This window comes from Salarias fasciatus, chromosome 6, assembly GCF_902148845.1.
Source record: "Salarias fasciatus chromosome 6, fSalaFa1.1, whole genome shotgun sequence".
Lineage (NCBI taxonomy): Eukaryota > Metazoa > Chordata > Actinopteri > Blenniiformes > Blenniidae > Salarias > Salarias fasciatus.
The window spans coordinates 14,212,361-14,235,199 of NC_043750.1; the positions used below are offsets into that span (position 1 = coordinate 14,212,361).

Below are 22,839 nucleotides of genomic sequence, written 5' to 3' on the forward strand. Positions count from 1 at the left end.
GTATAAAGCATGTAATCCCAACAGATGTAATTTCTCTCAGACGGTTCACCCATATTCTCTGGCTGGATTTTTTTTTTTTTTTTTTTTCCCCACACGGGTTAGGTTTGAATCCCGTCTTACCTCTGACATAGAGGTTAGCCGGGGTGGAGTAGCGTGTCCCATCGCTGTTGGTGGCCACACACTCATACTTCCCCTGGTCTGACTCCTCACTCATTTCTATCTGGAGGGCACCTGGATGAATGAATGAAGGGAGAGAAAGAGCAGAAGATAGAGAGAGGAGAGAGAGAGAGAGAGAGAGTCACACAGAGAGATAGAGAATAAGAAAGAGCAGTCACACAGAAGTGGGAGACGTCAGGTAATTGGGTAAAGTGCATAAATACATTAACATATAAATGGTAAGAACTGCAGAGGGAATAAATGAGTCTGAGGGAGTTTTCAGCAAAAAACAAGTGGAGCTCTGTATAAAGAACACAGAGCTACAAAGGGAGTCGTATCTGGAGAGCGATATTAACAGGTTTCTATCATTGGCAGCAAAAATCTGCCCAAAAGAAGGGCCGGCTTCCTGATTTGGAAATAACAAGAAAACAACCCCCCCCCCCCAAAAAAAAAAAGAAAAAAGGCACTGATAGAAAATCTACAAAAACTGAGAAATGCGGTCGTCATGCAAGGCAAAACCAAATAAACCGAGCAGCCAAAATATGGAGAAATCCAGTCACAAGTACAATATTTGAGAAGGGAAAAAAAAAAAGTTGCTGGAAATTGAGATGCGGTTATATTAAGGAGCAAATCATGTTTCAGTTTTCAAAGGTAAAATGTGACAAGGATATTGTTGCGGCAATAAGATATATCCCCAGCCCTTTCAGATCCACCAGAGGGATCAGGAGTGTGATGTCAATTTAAAACACACCCAATGCGGAGGGAAAAGATATCAACCGACCTCCATCAAGGCCAACAGGTTAAAAAAAAAAAAAGGAACGACATACGCAAAGCCTTGGGAAGGAACCGATGCTTTCTCGTTCCCTGAAAGTAGAAAAACTGTCAAAAAAAGGTCAACCAGAGGTTCCTTTAGGATGGTGTGGGAAAGGCAAAAAAGCGCCCAGAAAAACTTTATCAAAAAAGTGGTTGTTTGGGGCTTTTTATCAGTGATGAGAGAGAAAAGAGAAGGTAATGGTAAAAAACCATGAAGGAATGTGTGTATGTAGGTTTGTGTGCTTATGCATGTGTGTGAGCAGGCTAATGCTGCGAGTGTGTGTCTGGGTATTCGCCATCTGGACTTTTCAGGTTGAGCGAATAACAGCTGGGAGGGGAAAACAAAACTGGGACGTTTGATTGGGCAAATATAGACAAGGTAGGAGGAGAGGCTGGGTCAAGCTTTGGTCAAGACGCCCCAAAAAAAAAGAAAGAAAAAAAAGAAAAGAAAAGAAAGACAAAATCAGGTCATTAAAAAAGAAAAAAAGCAACAAACAGAGGAAGAGGCTTGGATGCTTTGTCACCTCAAACTAATCGAACAAAGAAACAAACCCAGTTTTGGAAACACATCATGCTTTAGCTTGATAACGAAGTTGATGCAAAAAGTTAAATGATGTTAAAGTGATGGAGACAAAAGAGAGATTACAAGATGGCGAGGAGGGAAGCGATGGATTTTTGTGTTACAGAATGAATGCCGAGGCTGAGATGGAGAAAAAAAAAAATTTAAAGGATGGAGAGAGGCTGAAAGATGAGAAGAGGGGAGATGATAGTCAGAGAGTAATGAGTTGCTTGCTCAACTCCAATTCCTCCTGCACCTACTGCAGATCTGAAGCAGCCGGATGAATATTACCAATACGACGGAGTCCTTTGGAATGACTCACATTCTAATTAACCCACCCAGACTTGCTTTTCAGATCTGTGAGACAAGTAGGAAGCAGGGGTTGAAAAGGAATCGGGCGGCTGTGTCATGTTGGTCCTCCCAGCAGTCTTACCTCGTATGGGCGTGCCACCTGAGTGGGCAATGAATGCACGAGATTAGAAGAAGGAGAAGAAGAAGAAAATGTTAGTACCACAGAAGGAGCTGGGGATTCGGGGAGGAAGGGACTGGGGGAAGGTAACTTGTAGAGGAGAGGAATCAAATTAGAGAGAAAGACTCAAAATATAGATCCTTAAGAGAGTGCGAGGAAGAGGAGGCATAAAAGAAAAAGACAGAATAAATAAAGACAGAATAAGCCTGAGAAGAGAAAAACAGATCTTAGATAGAGTGACAGACAGTGACAGAGCTTTAAGAAGATGGGTTATTGATTCGACTTCATTGACTTGCAGCGGGGGCAGATGTGACTGTAGGAATAGTGTGGCGTCTGCGCTGCGCTCACGTGGGTCTCTAAGAGCTGCACTGCCAGACGACAAGTACATTAACTGCCTTCAGTCCTGAACCCGATCGAAAATGGGCCTAATCCCGGCAACTGCACCGAGCGTACGCCGGAGTTTATAAATAATAAATACCTGTTTTTTTAAAGATAAAAATCCACCCCTCAATACTCTCAAAAATTGATTAAGCCAGTTAAAAATACATGTGTGTAAGAAAGTAAATACTGTTCAATTAAAAATACTATACCAGATTTGTATATTATATTCCCAACATGACAAGAGAACCGATAAGATACTTTCCACCACTACAGATTGTAGCCTGATATCCACGTTTCTAGGAACAATAAATTCTTTGATCATTTACAAGTATAAATGGAAAGTCAAGAAAACGCTCTTGTCCGTGTGCAAGAAAATGTCTTCCTGAACAACGGAATGTTTTCACTATGGGAGTGAAATTCCAGCTAGTATTTTGGGTTCATTTATTCATGTGTAGTGAAAAAAGCAGAAATCCGCGGGTTGAATTGGAATACAGATTAGAGGTTGGCGTGATTAACAATTCAAGTCTGAGGGACTCACTTCACAGGTCTCATCGCTCTGCAACAGCTGTGCCAATTACAGCGGCGCGAAATGACGGCGGATTAAACAATAGCAAGAAGCTTCTTCAGGAAATGTCTTTATTGTGCGGACGGTGCAGAGCAGCATATCTCCGACACATCACATCTGCAGCCAAACACAGGTGGTACGAGTTCATATTTAACTGATGAAATGATCATAAAAACCACCGATAAAAATGAGGATTAGGCCATTCAGGTGCTTTATGAGCTATTTCTGCTAGTATTTCAACGGCACTGCTGATAAAATAACACTTGTCAAGACTAGCTCAGTATGGAACTCATTCAAGCCTTTTCTTTAGGAATGATTATTAAAATCAAGCATGTTTTTAGATTATCTGAGTGGAATGAGTTGACTAAGGTTGACTAATCTCCTGTGTCTGTATGTGTTTGTGTAAATGTATGAGATTTAATTCCCTCTGTGGTCACGTGGGAAAAACTGCACATTTCAGATTGTTAATTGGTCCAATTATGTGCATACACAATTTTTCTGTTTCTGGTTTTTTCTTTTTTGTTGTTGTTCATTTGCAATCATTTTTCATGTATTGTTACTGCAGTAATGAAGTCAGTCATTGCCGATAAGAAATGAGTAAATAATATTTTACTTCGGTTCAACATCTGGTTGGAAAAGAGGAGACTTTTTCAACTGCAATGAACGACTCCTTTTGTCATGTCTCCAATTATTCATTCTTAGCATCAGATTTATGGACCAACAGCAGAGTTTTATTCACATTTAGAATACATTCTGCATATCGGTCCATTCTTTTCTTTGTTTGTGTGTCAAACGTCCTTCCACCGAACCACCGAGCGCTGCCTTATCTGAGCGAACAGCCCACCTGCTTTACCTCTTTTTCCAACCCGTGCGCCACACGCTCGGGCAAACAGCCGCACGAGGTGACGTTTAAGGGCAGCAAACTGTTGAAGAGCTGGTTGTTGCACTGTCACAAAAATGGGGCCCATCATGTCAAAGGGCTTTCAAGAACATTTCAACTGAATCTGACAGCAGAGAAAATTTCAACTAGAACATCTAAAACATCAGCGGCAAATGTCAAACTCATGTCTCAGCCCTTTAGAATCAAAGAGCAACAGGGTGTTTGTAGACTTAGAATTAAATACCCGTACACACCAAGCTGTTCATAACAAATGGTGATTATGTACTGTAACTATAATATAATATAATATAATATAATATAATATAATCTGTTGTTTCTTCCCAGGGCCGTTCTCTGAGGAGTTTGCATGTTCTCCCTGTTGTCTGTTCGATGAAACTGTAGTTTTTACAGACTAATAGGTGACTCTATAAGTTCCCCTGTAAGTGTGGATATGAGTGTGTGACTGCCTGCCTCCCTGTGTTAGTCCTAATGGGTTGGAAACCTCTCCAAATGTATTAATACATAACATTTGTGAATGAACGTGACATTAAAATGTCTGTTGTTTTCAAATTCAAATACTTAAAAGTAGAGACAACATGTTTGCCTTCCTGTTTTAGATTTTCCCAAAACTAAGAAATATGTAATTACTTCAGGCACAATGCAACAGGAATGGAGAAAAAACATGAAATTATCCACTTAAGTGGTTATATCCAGGACTGTTTGACATTCTGTTGCTTGAGAAAGAACCGTAAGTTACAGTGACCCCACATGTTGACTGTACACGTGTGTTTCAGCAAACTATCTGAAGATGGGAAAAAGGGAAGAGGAAGAAAAAAAAGGTCGAGCACATTGGTTTGACTATAGTGTAGCAAAACGGACAGTAAGTCTTTAGTTTTTGATCTGGAGTGAATGTAGCCAAAGAAATTTGCATAGTGAGAGTACGGAAGAGTGGATTTAAAAAAAATAAACAACTTCTTAAAACGCTTGCTATAGGAACACGGTTTAGCATTTTGAAACATCCTTCACTGTATCTATGTCCAGAAATCTAGTCGCCACGAAGGCTCCGCCAGTGGCGAACCCACAACAACTATCTGGAGCTGACGGCTGACGGTTTATTGACTGGTAACTGTATACAGCGGAGCGGAGAGAGTAAGTGGGTGAGTGGATGACAGAGTAAGTGAGTGAGTGAGTGAGTGAGTGAGGGAAAGAATAATTGAATAAGTGAAGAAGTGGAAAAGCAAATAGGTGAGTGTGAGGAGAAAGTTATTGTTGCGTTGGGTGTGGGAGGGCTGCAGGTGCACAGGTGAGGGTGAGTCCAGCTAAACACTACAGCGACAGAGAAGTGCGTGCGTGTGTGTGCATTTGCAGATATACATATATATATACACATCTGTATTTCTGTAAAATTGTTTACATTTTTGCTTCAAGTCGTGTGTGACGGTTAGTAAAATGCATGCCATGCATTTTAATAACGCCGCAATATTTGTAAAGGTGAGCAGTAGCAGCAAGAGTAGCGACATTAGTGAGCAGTATATAGGAAAGTGGACAGTGAGGGTGTGGGCCTTGGGACAGAAGCACTTACCAAAGGACTCTGTGGTTAAAAAGATACAAAGAGAAAAGAAACAGCATAGAGATGGCATTACAATCGGACCATTGGTTACACAGAGTTGACTTAGTAGAAACACCTCGGAAAAAGTAGTGGAACTTCCCTCTAACAAAGTCATAAATAGCAGATTTCTTTTCCTCTAATCAAATCATTTAGTCATAAACACACAAAGAACACTAAATTAACATGTCAAATATTTAAAATCTTATATTTCAAATGGAATATTTTACAGTATTTGTCAAAATAAAGGCCACACAGGGCCTGAGGAGGGCACTGAGGGAGGAGCCAGATAATAATAGTAAAGAAACAGGGGCAGAAACAATGAGGTTGCTCAAAAAGAAGCCAGAGAGTTGGGTGTCCAATCACAAGAAAAGGGGTTTTGGGTCCAGAGTCGGTCCTTAGAAGCAGAAGGAGGGCTGAGGAAGAAAGGGACTTTGTTTGGAAATGTTGAGGTTTTACACACTACTGTGGCTATCAATAGCAACCGGTTGTTTTACACACTGGACGACTGAAATAGATCATATTGTCTCCTGTGTTTTTGCAAGAGTGTCTTTTCTCTGTTAAAAAACAGATTATGCATTTCTCAAAACAGGATGCAAAAAAGCATTTTTCCGAGAATTTAGAGAACAACAAGAGGTTATTTGATTGTTTAGTCACAGCAGTGAGCTACAATAGGGAGGCAATTCCTTCTTCACACGCCACCATCACCTGCTTTCACCTCAGACTTTGGAGGGAGAAGAATTTGCTCTGAGTTGGATTGTAGCGCAAAGGTAAATGTTTGGAGATTTTCTTTTTCTTTTTTCTTTGTTTTTATCAAGAGGAACTCAAACTTGTTGTGATGGTGATTTGCACAGGAAGTCCTCAGAGAGTTTGGAGAAAAAGTTGGGAGTTCACTTTAGAAGGCCTTGAAGAGCTTTAAAGGGTTGGCAACCAAGCACAGTCAACTCAACAGACCACAGGAGCAGCGGAGAGAGGCAGCTGAAAAACACGGCCAGTAACCACGGCAGAAGAAGTGTGGCGCGGAGGGAGGGGGGAGGGGGGGGGGGGGGGGGGGGCAATAAGGAACGGGGTGAATGAGGGCAAGAATAACAGAACCTCTGAAGGGACTGAATGACAAAAAATTGGGTTGGAGGGAGAAGACAGGGACAATAACAGCGATATTGAGAAGAGGATAAAAGCAAAATAGGAGGGGAAACCTGAAGGAGGTAATAAAAGCAGGGGTTGGAAGGGAGGAAATAAAAGTAGAGGGATAAAAAAGGACGGCTACCTGAGCGGAGCTGCTTGATTCGTCCGTTGTTATTGGATGTGTTGACCGGCAGAAAATCCTTGAACCAGGTAATTTCTGGGTCAGGGTTGCCGCTCGCGGCACAGAGCATGGTGGCAGTCCGGGAACGCTCCACCACCTTCAGCTGGGGACCCATGTCGATGGTGGGAAACCCCGGCGGCAGCTGATCCTCTGCAAAGATTAGAGACACAAGTCACCGTTACCACATGCACCACCTGCCATGCAACACGCATTTATTATTATTACTGCATTTAGTTGATTTTACTTACAAAAATAAAAATTGCTGTGCATTATCACACCTACTTATAGCAGAAAAACTCATTTTCATCACATCACCGCAACGTTTTCATTTCAAATTGGACTTTTCAGTACTTTTCTAAATGTCTTTTTTTACTCAGCTTGAAATCAAGGCATGTAGTCCAGAACTGTCTCAGTCCAGCGGAATGCATGCAGGCAATATATCAAAGTTAATTTCTAGTAATGAATAAAGTCAGTAATCAATCAGTGTGATGTGTTTCTTTTAAAAACAAAAACATTAAGTGTATACGTGGCACCCTGCGTATCTCTCTATGGATGAATCAACGGAATGTCAACATATTTTATGATAAGTACAAAATCCTTCCTACGTGAAATAAACTTAAATGGTTTGAATTCTTTGGTGGAATTTATCCAAATGACTGATGAATTTTTAGGTGTTGTCACTGCTAAATCCACATTACTTTTGTTAATTTTCTTTCATGTAATTTCTTCAGAGATCAATCAGTCAGCTTAAAATATCCTATCTGATGAGTAAGGATACGGTTTTCTGTGAAAATCATCTCACAGAATACAGAGTCTACTTCCAGTGTAAGACATAACATGACACTTAAAACCTTAAGAGACAGAGCTTCAAGTCCACGTCTGACACCAACAAGTGCAATTTCTGCTCCAACAGTCTAACAGGGTTAGTGGGAACTGGCTGGCAAAAGTCAAATTTGGATTCAATTTAAGTCAAAATACGTCTCACATCACAGCTTTGAGACCCGAGGCAAACTTTTCCAATAGTGAGGTCAAAGAGAAAAAAAAAGAAACATTTTATTCCACTTGACAAACTCACTAAAGCTTTCGCCGACTGCCTTTCGAATGAGAATCACCTGAAAATCAAATAGTCTATTCTGCTGGGAGTCACCAACAGAGGAGATATACTTTAGTTTTAGTAGCTTTGTCTGCTGCACACCGCTCAGTTCAGCCCCATGCATATCATCACATATAGGTGAGTCCTGTAGAGGCAGCCTCCACTGGGACTTGGACCCTTTTGGGATTCAAATCAAATGCGAATTCACAGACGTGGAGGGGCAATTAAACGAAAGACGGAGAGAGATTCACTGCGATAGCAGAAATCAAAGGCCAACTTCACTCAACGAACGAGTGAGACTTGAAGGAAAAGGAGGGAACAATGCTTCGAGGAAGCAGGGGATCAAAGACGACTGAACTCCAACTCGAATCTGCCCCTGGAATCAAATACGCGCAGGGCAAATCGGTTTTATAGAAACAAATTCTCCACTTGGTTCAAGGCTGCGCTGTGAAGCAGCGAGGTACAAAATGTCAGATCCATGAGTCATCCATAATAAAGTGGATAAAGACAGACGCAGCGCAAGAGTTCCAGCGTGTGTTCGCACTGTATGTGACCTAAAAGGAGGGCGATTTTTTTAACCCCCCACCCCACACACACACACACACACACACACACACACACACACACACACACACACACACACACACACACACACACACACTCACATACACCACATACACTTTCTCTCTTTCTTTACCCAGAATCCCTTGTGACTTTATCCCTCTCCACCACACACAGCCTCATTAACGGGAAATCCTAGCGCTAAACCTCGCCGAGGAGATGCTAATTCTGGTGCGAGCCCATCGAACCAGAGCCGATAGGTCGTGAGACGCTGGCTTCACGGATGCGTGTGTGGCCTTTTAACAGCTCTGGTTTCAATCAATCACAACGCTCGACAAATGGAAACATGGACATAATAAACCAGGAGAACAAGATGAGAAGGTGTTTGTGTGTATGAAAAGAAGTGTGTGTGTGCGTGTGTGTGTGTTGAAAGAGGGCAAAAGTGCAAAAACAAAGACAGTAAAAGAGGAGTTAAAGTGAATAGATTAGGACAGACTGGGACAGAGGAAAGAGTGACAGAAAGAAAAGAGAGAGAGCGAGGGGGTGAGAGAGAGAGAGAGAGAGAGCATGAGGGAGCGATACAGCATAACAATCATGATTCTCTCCGCTTTCATTATGCAAACGCTTACTTCAAAGCCAGCCCTTCGTAGGCAGGAATAATGCATTCTATTTCATCTACCTGGGGTGGGACACCGCACTGAACACTGAGAATTCTCAGTCAGAGCGATCCCTCCTTGGGATCGCGCACGCCTCTTTGCCCCTCTTCAACAACCACTCACAAACGCATACAAAAGGCTGCAGATATGGATTTGCCGGTGGAAGTGAACTAGATCTCTCCAGCGCAGACACACGCACAGGTAGGCAGAGAGAAATGCACAAATCAGACACACACGCAGCACACCGGCTTGACGAGGCGACATGAGAGAGAGTGTCTGAGGGCGCAGACGCAACAGACCAGCCTCCCAACATTCATCATGGAGACAGGCGTAAGCAAAACCAAAGTGCATGTGCGACAAAGCTGCTCCATCACGAGTGTGTGTGTATGTGTGTGTGTGTGAGAGAGAGACTGTGCTGCTGAACAGTAACAGCTGAGAGGCCCCAGAGGTCAGGGCAGATGAGTAACCGCACACTCCCTTGTTGATGGAGCCTTTCACACATTGCACTGTTTCATTTGGATGTACTCCCACTTCACTATTTCCACTGCGCGGGATCCAGATAATTTCACAGCTCAAAGAAAAACCCGGTCCCACAATCATGGGAACCGCTGCTGAACAATGTCCTCTTTTTATGAGACCTAAAATGAAATCCAAACACATTGCGAGCCGATTCTGTCATCTGCAAACGCGGAGGATTCCAAGTCGAGTCTGTTCTCAGCAGCATGGGAACTGAAGACGGAGTTGGCTTCTGTTATCAAAACTCCAAGTGGAAGACGTGCACCTGCACACAAAGCTCTGGTTTCCTCCATGACTCACTCGTGGCATCAACTACTGGCAAAGGTTAGAACACAGTTCAAGCCAGGATAACTTTTCTTCTCTCACATAAATGGTTCAAACCTTAAATGTGTTGTATTGAACCCACTGCATCACATCCGTTTCACCAAATTCTGCCTTCTCAAGAAGCGTAGTGAGAAGCACGGTTCCCTCATGTCCAGATGTTCCCTGGTTTGAACCCCATCGCAAAAGACATTGCCGTGTGGAGTTTACATGTTAGTTGTGCGGTCTGAATTGTTTTTGAAAGTCTTTTTTTTAACTCTGGATCAAGCATGTGCAGCTTAATGGACTTAGGACTCTTTTAAACTCAATTTATTAGCATGCATTTGTTATTTATTATAAAGAGGAAACAAAGCTGATAAGTAAAAGCATTCATCTCAGACGACAAATTTCTGGTGCTCTTATTACTCTAATTTGTCATCAACTCACAACTCAGAGATCAGTTTAACCTTCAAATGGACACTTTAAACAAACTTATTATAACTTATCAGGCCAGGCAGCTAACCTGTCCACCTGTAGTCCACTGTGTGGGTGTGGTTAGGAGGCACAGTGCACAATATTTTATTGGTTCACATGGAGAAGCAACGTTTGTAGAACATCTTTTAGAATGACTGAACAAATGAACAAATTCACAATCTGTTATTTCTGACACGACATCTTTTCACACACGCACATACTTCTTTCCTGAAGCATGAATTATACAGTATGTGACTGTACAATGGACAATACAGGATATGATTGCTCTCAATTGCTCTCGGCTTCATTATTATTTCAGCCACTGCCAATCACGGCCATTTACTGGAAGGCAAGATTTCAATTAGCCTGGTTCTAATCCGCAGTAATTAAGCCGACTGACCTTAACACCGGATCCCTCCTGTCAGACAGACAGTCAGTCAGTCAGTCAGTCACTGGAGCTGTGTGTCTTCAGAGGGCCAGGAGGAGACAAGCAGGCATGACTGACAAGCCTCTGTGTGTGTGTGTGTGTGTGTGTGTGTGTGTGTGTGTGTGTGTGTGTGTGTGTGTGTGTGTGTGTGTGTGTGTGTGTGTGTGTGGTTTTTGGTTGGGTGTGTGTTCTTTCTATCTGACATTCGGACTGACAGTCTATCAGGGACTATTAGCGGCTCCCAGGTGGCCTGTTATCCATCCACAACACGACGACTCCTCAGAGGAACAGAAAGAGGCTAATCACTACATAAAGACCGACTGTCTTAGATTCAAGATGCACTCGTGTGTGTGTGTGTGTGTGTGTGTGTGTGTGTGTGTGCTGCCTGCGTGTCTGCGCTCGACTTTTTATGCTCTCGACAAAGAGAAAGAGTGAAGCCGAGCGGAATGGAGTTTCCATCAGGAGAGGCAGGGAAATCAAAAATAGATGCAAAAGAAACATAAGCAAGAGCACATGCGGATGCAGATGCTGACACACAAGTGAGCGCTCCTGCATGCGCACATAAAGGCAGACACGTGCGCGTGCGCACACACACACACACACACACACACACACCAGCGTACAAAGACAACCATGTGAGACAGGAAAAATTCTGGATGGATGGAGCGGAACAGCACAGAAGATGCAAAGAGTGGTCTGGTGTGAATAATTTAGAAGTTGCTGTGTCGAAGACCTAAGAGCATGTGGAGAGACAGAGAGAGTGAAAAAAGAATGAATATGTATAAAAAAAAAAGAGAGAGAGAATTGGGAAAGGAGAAAAATACCGAATAAGACAGATTTTACTTGGAGAACTCTACCACCCTCCCATGAAGGAATATATAAAAAAAAAAAAAGACAGACCAGACAGAAAGACAAGAGACTGAAGGAAGAACTGAAAACTGTGTTATTACCCCTCAGAGAGACAAGAGGGGGAAAAGAGAGGAGGAGATGAGACGGTGGAACAATAGGCTGCACGTCCTTTCCCCACGAGCATGTACTGTAAAGGCTGGCGATGTGATTATCCACACTTGAGCAACTTCACTCACTAAGACACTCTTGAGCTTCAAACTACCGGTACATAATGTTCTCCTAATGGACTCCACTAACACTAACATCACTATCTGCATTAATGGACTCTTGCTAACACTAAACCGTCTACCGCAGTGGAGCCAGGCTTACGCTTGCATAGATATCCATATTTCAAGAAACATTCTTGGAGCCGTTAATTTCCTTTTGCATGAAGTAGTTTTTGTAATGCCCAAGGAAAGTGGTGGAAAAATATTACATTTGATGTGTTTTACTGGATTACAGCTTTTAAGAGCGAAGGAGAAATACAGGAAATCTTCAAATGGACAGAAGAGGAAATGTCTGCTTGCAGTATGTTATTACTGTGTACGGATTCAAAAAAAAGAGCTGAACTGGTCCAAATGTAAAAAACTCAACCTTTCATGAGGCTAAGATTTAGAAAAAGGTGCAGCATCCCAAATTGATTTTAGAAAAATCTTTAGATAGATAATACAATAGCATTAAATTGAACAGCTGTTGTTAACATCGGAACACAGACATACGTCCATGCACATCCACGCTTAACACTGTAACTTTGCCAGACTCATCATACGCTCCTTCATCACAAACACTTTAATAAAATAGGCGCATAAAAACTAAAAGTCAAAAATCCTGGCTTACTCTAAGCCCAAAGAATTAAAGGTACACTCAGAAAATGCACATTATCCTAAACATATGGCACCCTGAGACTTAAAAAAAATAAATTAAACAGAGAAAACAAACAGTGTTTGTCTTCAGACGGTAGTTGAAGAGACATCCAGTTTCCAGTGTTCATGTTTCCATGAAGTAATTCCAGCGAACAAAACAGCAGCTGGCTTTCACCACCGCAGCCTCTCGCTACAACCCAACGTTTACTTCTCAGTGACACTGAGTTGTTGTTGCTCTACTGAGGTATTTATTTTATTGAAATATGTTCCTCTTGTTTCTGGGAGCTGAATAACAGAACGCCACACTTTTTCAGATCTAATTCTAGGAAAAAAAAAACAAAAAAACAACAACCCTATTTAGACTGATGAACTGTTTGTCCTATAAATTACAAAGCTGCAAATGTAATTGTACCAGGTGTGGTCGGGGTGTGGTTGGGGTGTGGGACTATAATCATTGTAGCAGTGAGACACACACTGCTCCATTTATCTGGAATCCCTGCTAGACGCAAACTACAGCTTACAGTTACTGAATGATTAATAATGCTTTGATAACGGAGCCAGAATCATATTTAATGACGTGTGATTATCTGCAATAACACTTTTTCAAAGCTTATAAATGCGTTCCCTCCTCTTTCAAACAGTGCCACTAAATATGAAACACTGTACAACTAATCAAACCAAGCAGTTACCGTTTAAAATTACGTACATATTTCAAACATGTTCTTTAGTTTTCTTAAACAATGTTTGCTCATTTCCCACTCGGTGTGGGTGAAATTATCCAAAAAAATGCACTGATCGAACACATAAGATCATCTTTATGTCCACTTAGAAATACAATATTCTGTACTATAACACATCATAAACAGTATATTAACTGTCTATATGCAGATTATAAATGCTTCATTAGGTGAGTGACAGTTTGATGGCAACACTAACAGTGTGTGTGTGTGTGTGTGTTGGCACTGACCTCGTAAAACACTGAGTCTGGTGGAGGCAGTAATCTCTCCCACTGAGTTGGACGCCTGACATTCATAAATGGCCTCGTCTCTGGGGGTCCTCAGAGGCTGGATCCTCAGGACCGAGCCAGATCCGTCATCAAACTCTATTACCTGTTAGTGAGAGGGAACGTTAAGACAGCAAACGTCAATATTTATATCACAGCTGAATGCCATCATGCATAGTTTCAAGTCTCATGATTATCTCTGAGGTCTAATGACAGGATCTCCGGTTTTGCTTCTTAGTTTTAATTTTGCTTAAAGACAGTTTACCATTCAGTGACAAACAACAATTTTCACAAACACAACAAGTCGTCTGGGCCATTCTTCACTCATCAAATCTGAACCTCAGGCAAAACATCAGTCACTTTGGACTTTAAAATAAATATATTGACTTTAGCAGCTTTCAAATGTACGAAATAATGTCGTGGAAATTAGTGCCCCTGAATGTTAGTCATGCCTTTTAAGGCTCAGTGATATTTTTCTTTTTTCACAGAACTGCCTTGTTATACATTGTAGCTGCTCTTGCGTAAGTTTAATACAAGCATGTAATAGAGCTTGGATTCTGAGTTCTGGGAAGGGTTTTTACCGACTAAAATCCAATAAAAATAAATCCCACAACAAGCCCCGACCAACAAAACAGCAAAAAAAAAAAGAAATATAAAGTGGGCAGTGCAGCCTTATAGAGTGTGGATTAAAAATAAAATATCTCCCCGAGTGATTTGATCACAAACAGAGAGACGCAATGATGAACTTAAACCTGGGAGGAAAAGTCGTCTTATTAAAGTGGAAAAGCACCCTGAGCTCGGGTGCCACAGCGTGAGCAGGAGCCGGGCTCATTCAACATCTCCATCTCAGAGTTGACTTGTGAGGTGGGGAAATAAATCAAAGGTTAGAGCCTTCGGGAAACTAATAAGGCTGATCATATAAGGATCTCATATACTGTAGCCCCAGGCATCATCTGACATATGAAAGAGTTGCGGCAGATATCGTCTCACACACCTGGATAACCTTTGGAGTACAAATGAAGAAAAGATAAACTAATTACATCTTCAAGGGAATTTTTTTGACTCAGAAGTAAGGTGGTTGTGTGTCTGTACGTATGTGTAAGACTAAAAAGAGGTGCAATGTAACATTATTTTTGATAAATGTCAACCTCCACTGAAATAAAAATCATGCTAACAATCAACCTTTTCCCCCAGTGGCTCTAATAAGACATTAAGAATCAAACTGGATGCAACTCATAACATTATTTCATGATGCAATTATTTCTAAAAACATTAAAATTTGATCATGCATATATGTGCAAATTCATAACCGATTGTGTTCAATGTGTAATAAAAAAAATGCAGTTTGTGACCAAATCACACCAAAAGATCTGGAATTTCACACTTGACTGTTTTATTAAAAAGTAAAGCAGTCCTGGGTAGAGATTCTACCTTTATTTATTGAATCAAAACACGAAGTAGTGTGGATTCAGGAGGCTTTTCATCTAACCAAACAGAGCATAAACAGCCAGGCTGACTTGGACAAAGGATGACAGATATGTCTACCACTGAAGATAACTAATCAATATCTTCTGTCTACTTTCATTAATTCAGTACAATAACCAAAGTGTAGAAGTGATCTTTGTCTCCGTTTATCGCAATTCAGATCGCTCACTTTTCTTTTGCTTTTAGCACATTAATTAAACAGCCGATGAGAAACATCTGATGGTGGTTTTGTGCACCGTGAGGAAATAAGGACAGGAACACCCTAATTCGAGCTGACAACAGTAGCAGCAGCAGCGGTCCTGCTTCAGTGCAGCGTGTGACCACTTTTTCCAAACACGACTGTTTCCACACCGTCTGCTGCGGCTCTGCTCTGGGACCGTAACCCACTTACGTTTCGGCTTACAAGCACTTCACCGGGAGAAGAAGTCAGCGGGATTATCACAGTCACAGATTCATTATCGCCTCCGGGTCGTACCTCAAACCTCTGGTTGCTGACTTTCTTGCCTTTCTTGTTCCAGACGATCTTGGGCTGTGGATCTCCACTGGCTTGGCACACAAAGGAAGCCACTCCCCCCTGGACGCCTGTTTGGTCTTCTGGGGTTCGTGTGAATCTGGGGGGTGCTGGACGGAAAGACACATTCCAAAGTTACAACTCTGCAAATGCGTCCTACAGCGACCATATGATAACAATCACATAGTGTTTTAAAGAAGCACTTAAGCACAGAGATACAGATATATAGCACGATAATCTCACGCTCACACATCTGTAACAGTTACAGATGTGTCTGTGTGATACTTAGAGAGTGTGAAATGGGGGTGTAGCGGCGTCCTTGCTGTGCACCGAAAATGAAAAGTACAATGACCCAGTCTGTAAAATGGTTTCAACACTCCAATTGTTTTTTTGTGTATTTGTGTTACACTGTGAACCACTTTTAGTAGTACGAGTCCACCTACGGCGCATCTTTTGGTCGAGCTGTGCGTGTGGGTGGCTTTGAGTCGTGTACACATGTGTGCACGTTCGGCCATGTTTTTCCCTTCTGTCCCCCCCCCCCCCCCCCTCTGTACCACCAAAGAAGCTTAATATTTCGGTGCCATAAAGGATTTATGAAGACTTACTCCTGACATGACCACTAAAGCCCCTCGTTCCGGGGACGCCAACAATATCATAACCACAGCCTCCGCTGGATTGTGACATCACGACATCAAAAAGATTCGGCACGTCAGTCACGGCACGTCACCACCAGCTCGCCTAATGGCATTCCAGCCAAACCAGAAAATCCCTACTTAAGGGCTTACCGCCAACCGCTCTGACAAAGGGAGAGAAATTGCTTTTTGCTGTTTAAAAAGAGGGAGGGAGAAAGGGAGAAAAGCTAAGCTTTTCAGTGAAGGGGGGGGGGAATAGAGAGATTGTGCGTGCGCTGAAAGAGTGGGGAGAAATGAACAGAGGAGCGTGTGAGATAAAAGGAACGAGTGAGAGAGACAGATGGAGAGCAGTGGAGGGAGAGAGAAGACGAGCAGGAGGTGGATATGCGAGAGCGAGAGAAAGAGGGAGACGCGCTCAGGGTGAGATGGAGAGTGAACGAGCCAGATGTACTGGCAAACACAGCCAGAGAGCCCCAAGCTGCCCAATCACCTCTACACCTCGCTGGCTCACAGCCAAGCCTGCCTCGGCGGCTGAATGAAGCAGTCCGGGCGAGCGTGTGAGGATCGGCCCACCTCTACGTCCCCACACTTTACAAACACAGACGTGCACCTGTGTCAGGACGATAACTGTACCGCAAATTTATTTCCTGCCCAAATTCTAATAGACTCTGATAAACTGCGCTGATGAATTTGCAGTTGTGTCCAAGTGATTAATCGATTCTATAGAGAGACTGTACAGATTAATAGAGAGCAAGAGTAATTGTGAGCGTGCGGCTGTAATATGCGCGGCGTATCACCACATACTACATGAGTGTCATTATAATGTATGCATGTGCGTGATTCACGAGTGAGCGCGCGAGTGTGAGAGGCAGGAAGAATGAGGAGCGGGAGAATCTCTCTCTTAATCCTCTTGCTAATCTCTCCCTCACAAAACAAATGAAAAGTGTAAAGCCAGCAGAGCCATAGTAAAAGGCATGGAAGATCTTTCAATTCCTCTTTTATTTAATCGGCGCCCCCCCCTTCCCCCCCAATCTTTATCTGTGTAGCCCCGATCACGTCGTTCCTCATAATTTTCCTGGTTAATTGTCTTAGGCTCTGTGCCTCCTCGGCTCTCTAACCGACTCCTAATTCACTGAATCGCTCCTTCCTCGCGCTTCACAGCTGCTCTCCTCGCACCCTTTTCATCCTCCTCCTTGCTACCCTTTCCCCATCTCCTCCCTCCATCTCTGGAGTGTTACATAAGTCTTCCTGTCACATTGACTGACATTATGAGGGGAGCTGGGGGTGCAACTGTATGCTTCACACTTCTCCCAACTCCTCCATAATTTCGCTCCTCCCCTCTCTTTATCTGCGATCATCCCGATTCTCTCCTTTGATTCCCGCTTTCTGCCTTCTCTCACTCCACTGCCTTTTGTCCAAAATCATCTACGCACTCCTTTTTCCTCTATCCTTGTTTTTCTTCTTTTCCCCCTCTCCCCCTCTGGGTGTCCAAGCTGTTCTGTCTTTTGCCATGATCATCAGGTTTTTTTTTTTTTTTTTTTTAATCATGCTGCTTGGTCGGATTAACCACTGACATTTGGGCCAACCAAGGAGGGGCTAAAGCTCAAAGGGGCACTTAAATATTTGGAGATATTTCAGCGGAGGAGCAGGATCTCACAAAGTTTGTTCTATTACAGCGACCAAATAAAGAAAAGGCGATGAGAACAAAGTTGAGGTAGGAGGAGAGTATACAGTAGGAAGTGTAGGAAGTAGTGTGTGTTGCCAGGTGTTCTTCACAGCATCCTCCTCTTCACCCAAATATGACCCGAGATGGATGTGAGGAGAAAACGGAGTGACAGAGTGGGAGGGATTTAGATGGAATTAGACAGTGTCAATCTTTACTCTCTTGGTGTGTGTATGTGTGTGTGTGTGTGTTTGTGTGTGTTAGCCTACATAAAGGTCACTATATGGTGGGATTTGATCTACACAACAGATGGCAGGGATTACAAAGTCATCTCTCCCTGTCCGCTGCACTTTCGAATGACATCTGAAGATGTGCGATAAACTTGAAGGGGGGGTGGACGATCAATACAGTAAATTAAGGAAAGCATTTTGAGTTGTGCTGAAAAAAATCCTCGGGAAAAAAAAAAGGAACGTTGACATCAATAAGTTTGATTTCTTCATGCATGCTTTGAGGCAGGGTAAAACCTGTGCTTCAACATGCTTCTCCTGTGTGTATCCACTGCTGTGTGAAAGTTTTCATTTGTAACCAGCGACAAATAAAGCACATTTTTTGGATGAACTGCAGTTGGGTGAGGGAAGTTCACTGGAGGAGGACTCTGAAAAGACGAATTACAAGACTAAAGAAGGCCAATGGCCCCGTGCAAGACGACTACAGAGACGTACAGTGGCTGGCAGATGCTGTCTTAACCTAGAGGGAGACAGCCAGGGAGATCGAGTTTGTGAGAGCAGATGTTAGCACAAACCTTGAGGGAGAATGAGTTACATATATAGTGTATTAAGATCGTGAGAGTGTGAAAATTTCAGTGCAAAAAGTTTTAATTCGTCAGGAAAAAAAAAAAAAAAAAGATGTGGAAAAACTAAAATGAAACTAGACAGTATTAGAAGAGCTTGATGTTAAATAATCTGATTTCACTTCCACAGATCTCCACAAAAAAAGAAAAACCCTTCTGCAAAATGTTGTAAATTATGTGCCCTCAGGCCTCATCTTGCGTGCCCTCAATCACTTAGCTGATCTGATGCGAAAAAGCATAAAGCAGACAGGCCGATCCAAACAAATCAAATCAACAAAAAGGAAAGGATTGAACGGCACGGAATGGGCCCACTCTGCCCCACGCTGCCGTTATCTAAGTAACAAATTGGATAAGAGAAACTCAGACAGCCTGGATTACCAAAATAAAATAGATAAGTAAAAAACTGGGTGAGTAAGATGACTCTTTATGCGGGAAAAAGCGGTTTCAGGTAAAAGGAGCTGACAAAGTCCTGTGTTTGTTTGTTTCTTTACTATTTCCGCTCAGGGGCTGAAAAGTGGATCATTTCTCAGAGGAGGGATGGTGATAGATGGTTATTGACCTTTCTGATCAGACCTATACTGGATCCCTCCCCAGTGGACATGATCACAGACATTCCTGGCTGTTTCTTATTCTGTGTGTGTGTAGGAATCAATTTTTTCCGAGTATTTGTTTCTGTGTTTGGTTTTGATCACAACATCTGACTCTGAGTCTCACATGAGGGTACGAGAGCGCTAATATTGATACGCTGGCATGTAAATTGACTGATTTAGAGCCGTCGCTGAGGAGCGATGCAGCTGTGAGTGCACCATGTGGCTGTGGGTGGAGAACCCTGATGACTGAGTCCAGTCAGGTGGAGGAACGGGGCCAATACGGGGGACAGAGCCAGGACCATGATAGTCAGCCTGGAGAGTGGACGGGCAGCTGGCCACAGCCATAACTTTAAACACATTAACATCATAGACCAAATTACAACTCGCCTTCGTCCGCTTAATGAAATTACATTTCTGGGACCAACAAACACATTAAAAAAAAAAAAAAAAACTTTTCCCCCTTTCTGCACAACATGTAGGCAATAACTGAAATTATCCTTTTAAATTATGCACAACAAAATGCAGCAATGTAAATGTTACATCGAAATATGATGTTGCAGAGATTTTAAATGTCTCGCTGACCTGTGGCTCAGCCTAAGTAGAATTTAATTCACTTTTGTCCTCATCTCAAGCTGCGTAGTCGTGAATTGCGTTCATTGCTTCTCTTTGGCAAACAAGTGCGCAGTTATCTGGACAACCTCCCACTGACATCACCAGCCATTATGATCAAGTTATCACTTTTGCTCTGACGCAATAGAGAAAGATAGAATGCACTTTTATTGCTGATAGCAATGCGTGTCCAATTAGCATGACACTTACCCACCATGGCTGCTGCGGGGTCTGACTAGTGCCGAGTTAATCAGGGTTAATTTGTTAGAAACACAAGGGGAGGAATTAATCAAACAGGATCTTCTTTCATACACAGGTCATTAGAAACACATGGGCGACCCGGTGGGTACACAACTTTACTGGGTCAGAGCGGGCCTCCCATAAAGACGAACAGAGGGTTTTCTCAGCGCTGGTCGCAGTGCATTACTCACACACCGATGGCCGGCTGCGTAGGAGCTAAGCTAAATGCTACCCGGACCTCTTCACAGACGAGTGCACCTGCTAAGCTAATGCTAAGCTAAGGTAGTCAGATTGCGTTACTCTCAGTTGGGCGCACAGCTATGTTAGCTGCTAATAGCTTCAGCGCTGTGGGCCGGCCGCGCTGCACAGTAAGAGGCTTTGGCAGCAGGACTGGTGCGTTTCGCTTCTTGCAGACACGGACTGCATTGGTCTCAGTTTAATCTGTCTCACTCATGGCTTGACACTAATGTATAACAATGAGGAACGTATTGAGGGAGACCGAAGGGTCACTGCACTGCAAGCTGAATACGAGGCCTCGGATTGACCTATATATTTTGTGCCCTCGTTGCAGAATTCAGTTTTTGCTTCTGATGTCAATATGAGAGACGCAACAAAACTTTGACTGGCATTGTAATTCCTTAATATTATGACTCTGGAAAATGTTTTTGATTTGGTCCATTTCTGGGAAAAGCTGTTGGGAGATGGTCATTAATCATTCAAAACGGTTTGTTATTTTTAAGGTTTGACGGTATATGTTAGATGAGCCGGAGCCGACACAACATCTCTGAAGTTGAATTTTAATACAACACAATTAATTATCCCCGAAAACATCCCATGAATTATTTAGATAATGACTCAAATCAGTTAAATTGATATGTGGCGTGTTAATTAACAATGAATTGTGATCATTTTTTTTGTGCCACTTAGTCAACTTCACTGCTTACTCACTTATTTCCAACAACCACTAACCGTGTGAACCTTACCAAAGCATGAAGGGGAGACAAATGCCTCTTTTATCAGCTTAACAGCAGACATTTTACTTCATCATGAAAATTTTGTGATGTTTCCTGCTCTGACCTTTGCAGAAGTGAAGTAAAAGCGACTGCTCGTTTTTTTTTTTTTTTTTAAATTATCAGATGAGCCAGCCCAAACAATCAATGTGTAAAGACTGCTTTTAAGTCTCTTTGGCTTGTTGCTTATAAAACCAGTGATGATCGATGATTCATGGGAGCAGCAAAGCAGGGAAGTGCAAAGTGAAGAACGTAGAAAAACAGCTTAACTGATATACTATATAGACAAAGGAATGCCCATATTTTGTTTTAATTTTTTATTATTTCTTTTTTTTTGGGGGGAGGGGGGGTTCGATTGGATTTAGATGCACCTTGAGACTGAAGGATGGTTCCAGATTACATCCTATATTTGACATGCAAAGCTCGTCTGACTCCATGAAGATCATACTCTTTACAATAAGCAACATATACCTAAATAGATAAGTAAACAAAATGATTTTTTTTTGTACTTTTGAAATGTGCCTATGGAAAATTCACCCTAAACTGAAGGCTTGTTTCATGTTTCATTCACTTTGCATATGAGATGAGGTGTTTAGCTGCTCATGCCAAAAAAAAAAAAAAGGTAAACATTCCTGAATGTATCTTTTGTTATTTTGTCTGGATGGTTTTATTTTGAAGGGTTTTTATTTGTGCACCTCAAACAGATGAATAGACATGCAAAATGAGAAAAAAAATAATCTTTTATAGTCTCTAAAGATGTAACTACGGTCGATTTCATCAACACGAAGGGCACAGAGAAAAGAGTCACCTCTTGCACTCTCAGTGGCCTGAAGTGCCAGGAGCAAATGTCGACACGATGACATTTGGCACTGAGGTTACGGGCAGTGATGTCAACTTGCCTTTTCTTTGCGCTCTCAGTGAATCTGGCTATATAAATCAATCACAGCTAAAACACCACCATCCATCTTAGACAAGAACCTGCTTATCGTTCACACTCTTAACTAATCCCTGCGACAGGAACTTTTGACCTCTGTGACACAGCCTCTGCATTTCATTCCAGCAAATCCTGATGGGGCCTCATCCATCCGCAGCAAGGAGCCGTGAAGATTGCATGGGACGAGATATTTATCTCGATCTAATCTCTTGTCTCGGTTTGGCGTTACACATGCTTACAGATGAATACATACAAAACAGACAACTTCAAACATGCTACCAAGGACGCACGCACGCACTCATGCACTGGGAGTGTATTAAGAGTGTACAGTGAGAGGAGCCCATCGCAACCTTCCAACAGTTTAATGATTATATCTGGAGAAAAAAGTGAATGCAAGTGTTTGTCGGAAGGAGCTTCGCTAACTTCGCTTATTACAGAAAGTCAGACACTTGACCTCAACATTTCGAAAAAGAAAAAAGCTGAATGAAAAGATCGCAGCTCAACAAAAAATGGATCGAGTCCGAGGAGAGGATGTTTGCTTCACCTATGAAATAAGCCAAAGCATTTCTGTTAACAACGTGAGGGACCAAACCCGCCACCTTTCAGACTCCAGGCAGCCTGAAGGCCACAAGAGTGCCGGCAATACGGTCCAACATTGACAGCTCCATCAGTCACACACTGAGCAAACTCTGTGCTCCCAGTGTTGTACACAGGCCCAACATGTCATGTATGAAAAGGTCATGCATTGAATAACTGCAGGCACCTGGAAAAACTGTCGAGTTTTTTTTATTGATTTGTG

At 42.4% G+C, this 22,839-nt stretch overlaps 1 protein-coding gene across 16 annotated transcripts in view; it reads right to left on the bottom strand.

Moving 5' to 3' along the window:
- ptprdb (protein tyrosine phosphatase receptor type Db) overlaps window positions 1-22,839 on the bottom strand; it is a 148,687-nt gene that overhangs the window by 37,392 nt on the left and 88,456 nt on the right. For 10 of the 16 annotated variants that reach the window (XM_030093141.1, XM_030093134.1, XM_030093142.1 and 7 more), the window contains 6 exons: window positions 15,477-15,622; window positions 13,481-13,622; window positions 6,697-6,885; window positions 5,406-5,414; window positions 1,962-1,979; window positions 121-231 (listed from right to left, as the gene is read on the bottom strand). In XM_030093141.1, coding sequence (XP_029949001.1) covers window positions 121-231; window positions 1,962-1,979; window positions 5,406-5,414; window positions 6,697-6,885; window positions 13,481-13,622; window positions 15,477-15,622 — 615 coding nt within the window. The remainder of the gene's footprint in view (window positions 1-120; window positions 232-1,961; window positions 1,980-5,405; window positions 5,415-6,696; window positions 6,886-13,480; window positions 13,623-15,476; window positions 15,623-22,839) is intronic. The other 6 variants (XM_030093136.1, XM_030093144.1, XM_030093133.1 and 3 more) reach the window with 3 other exon arrangements.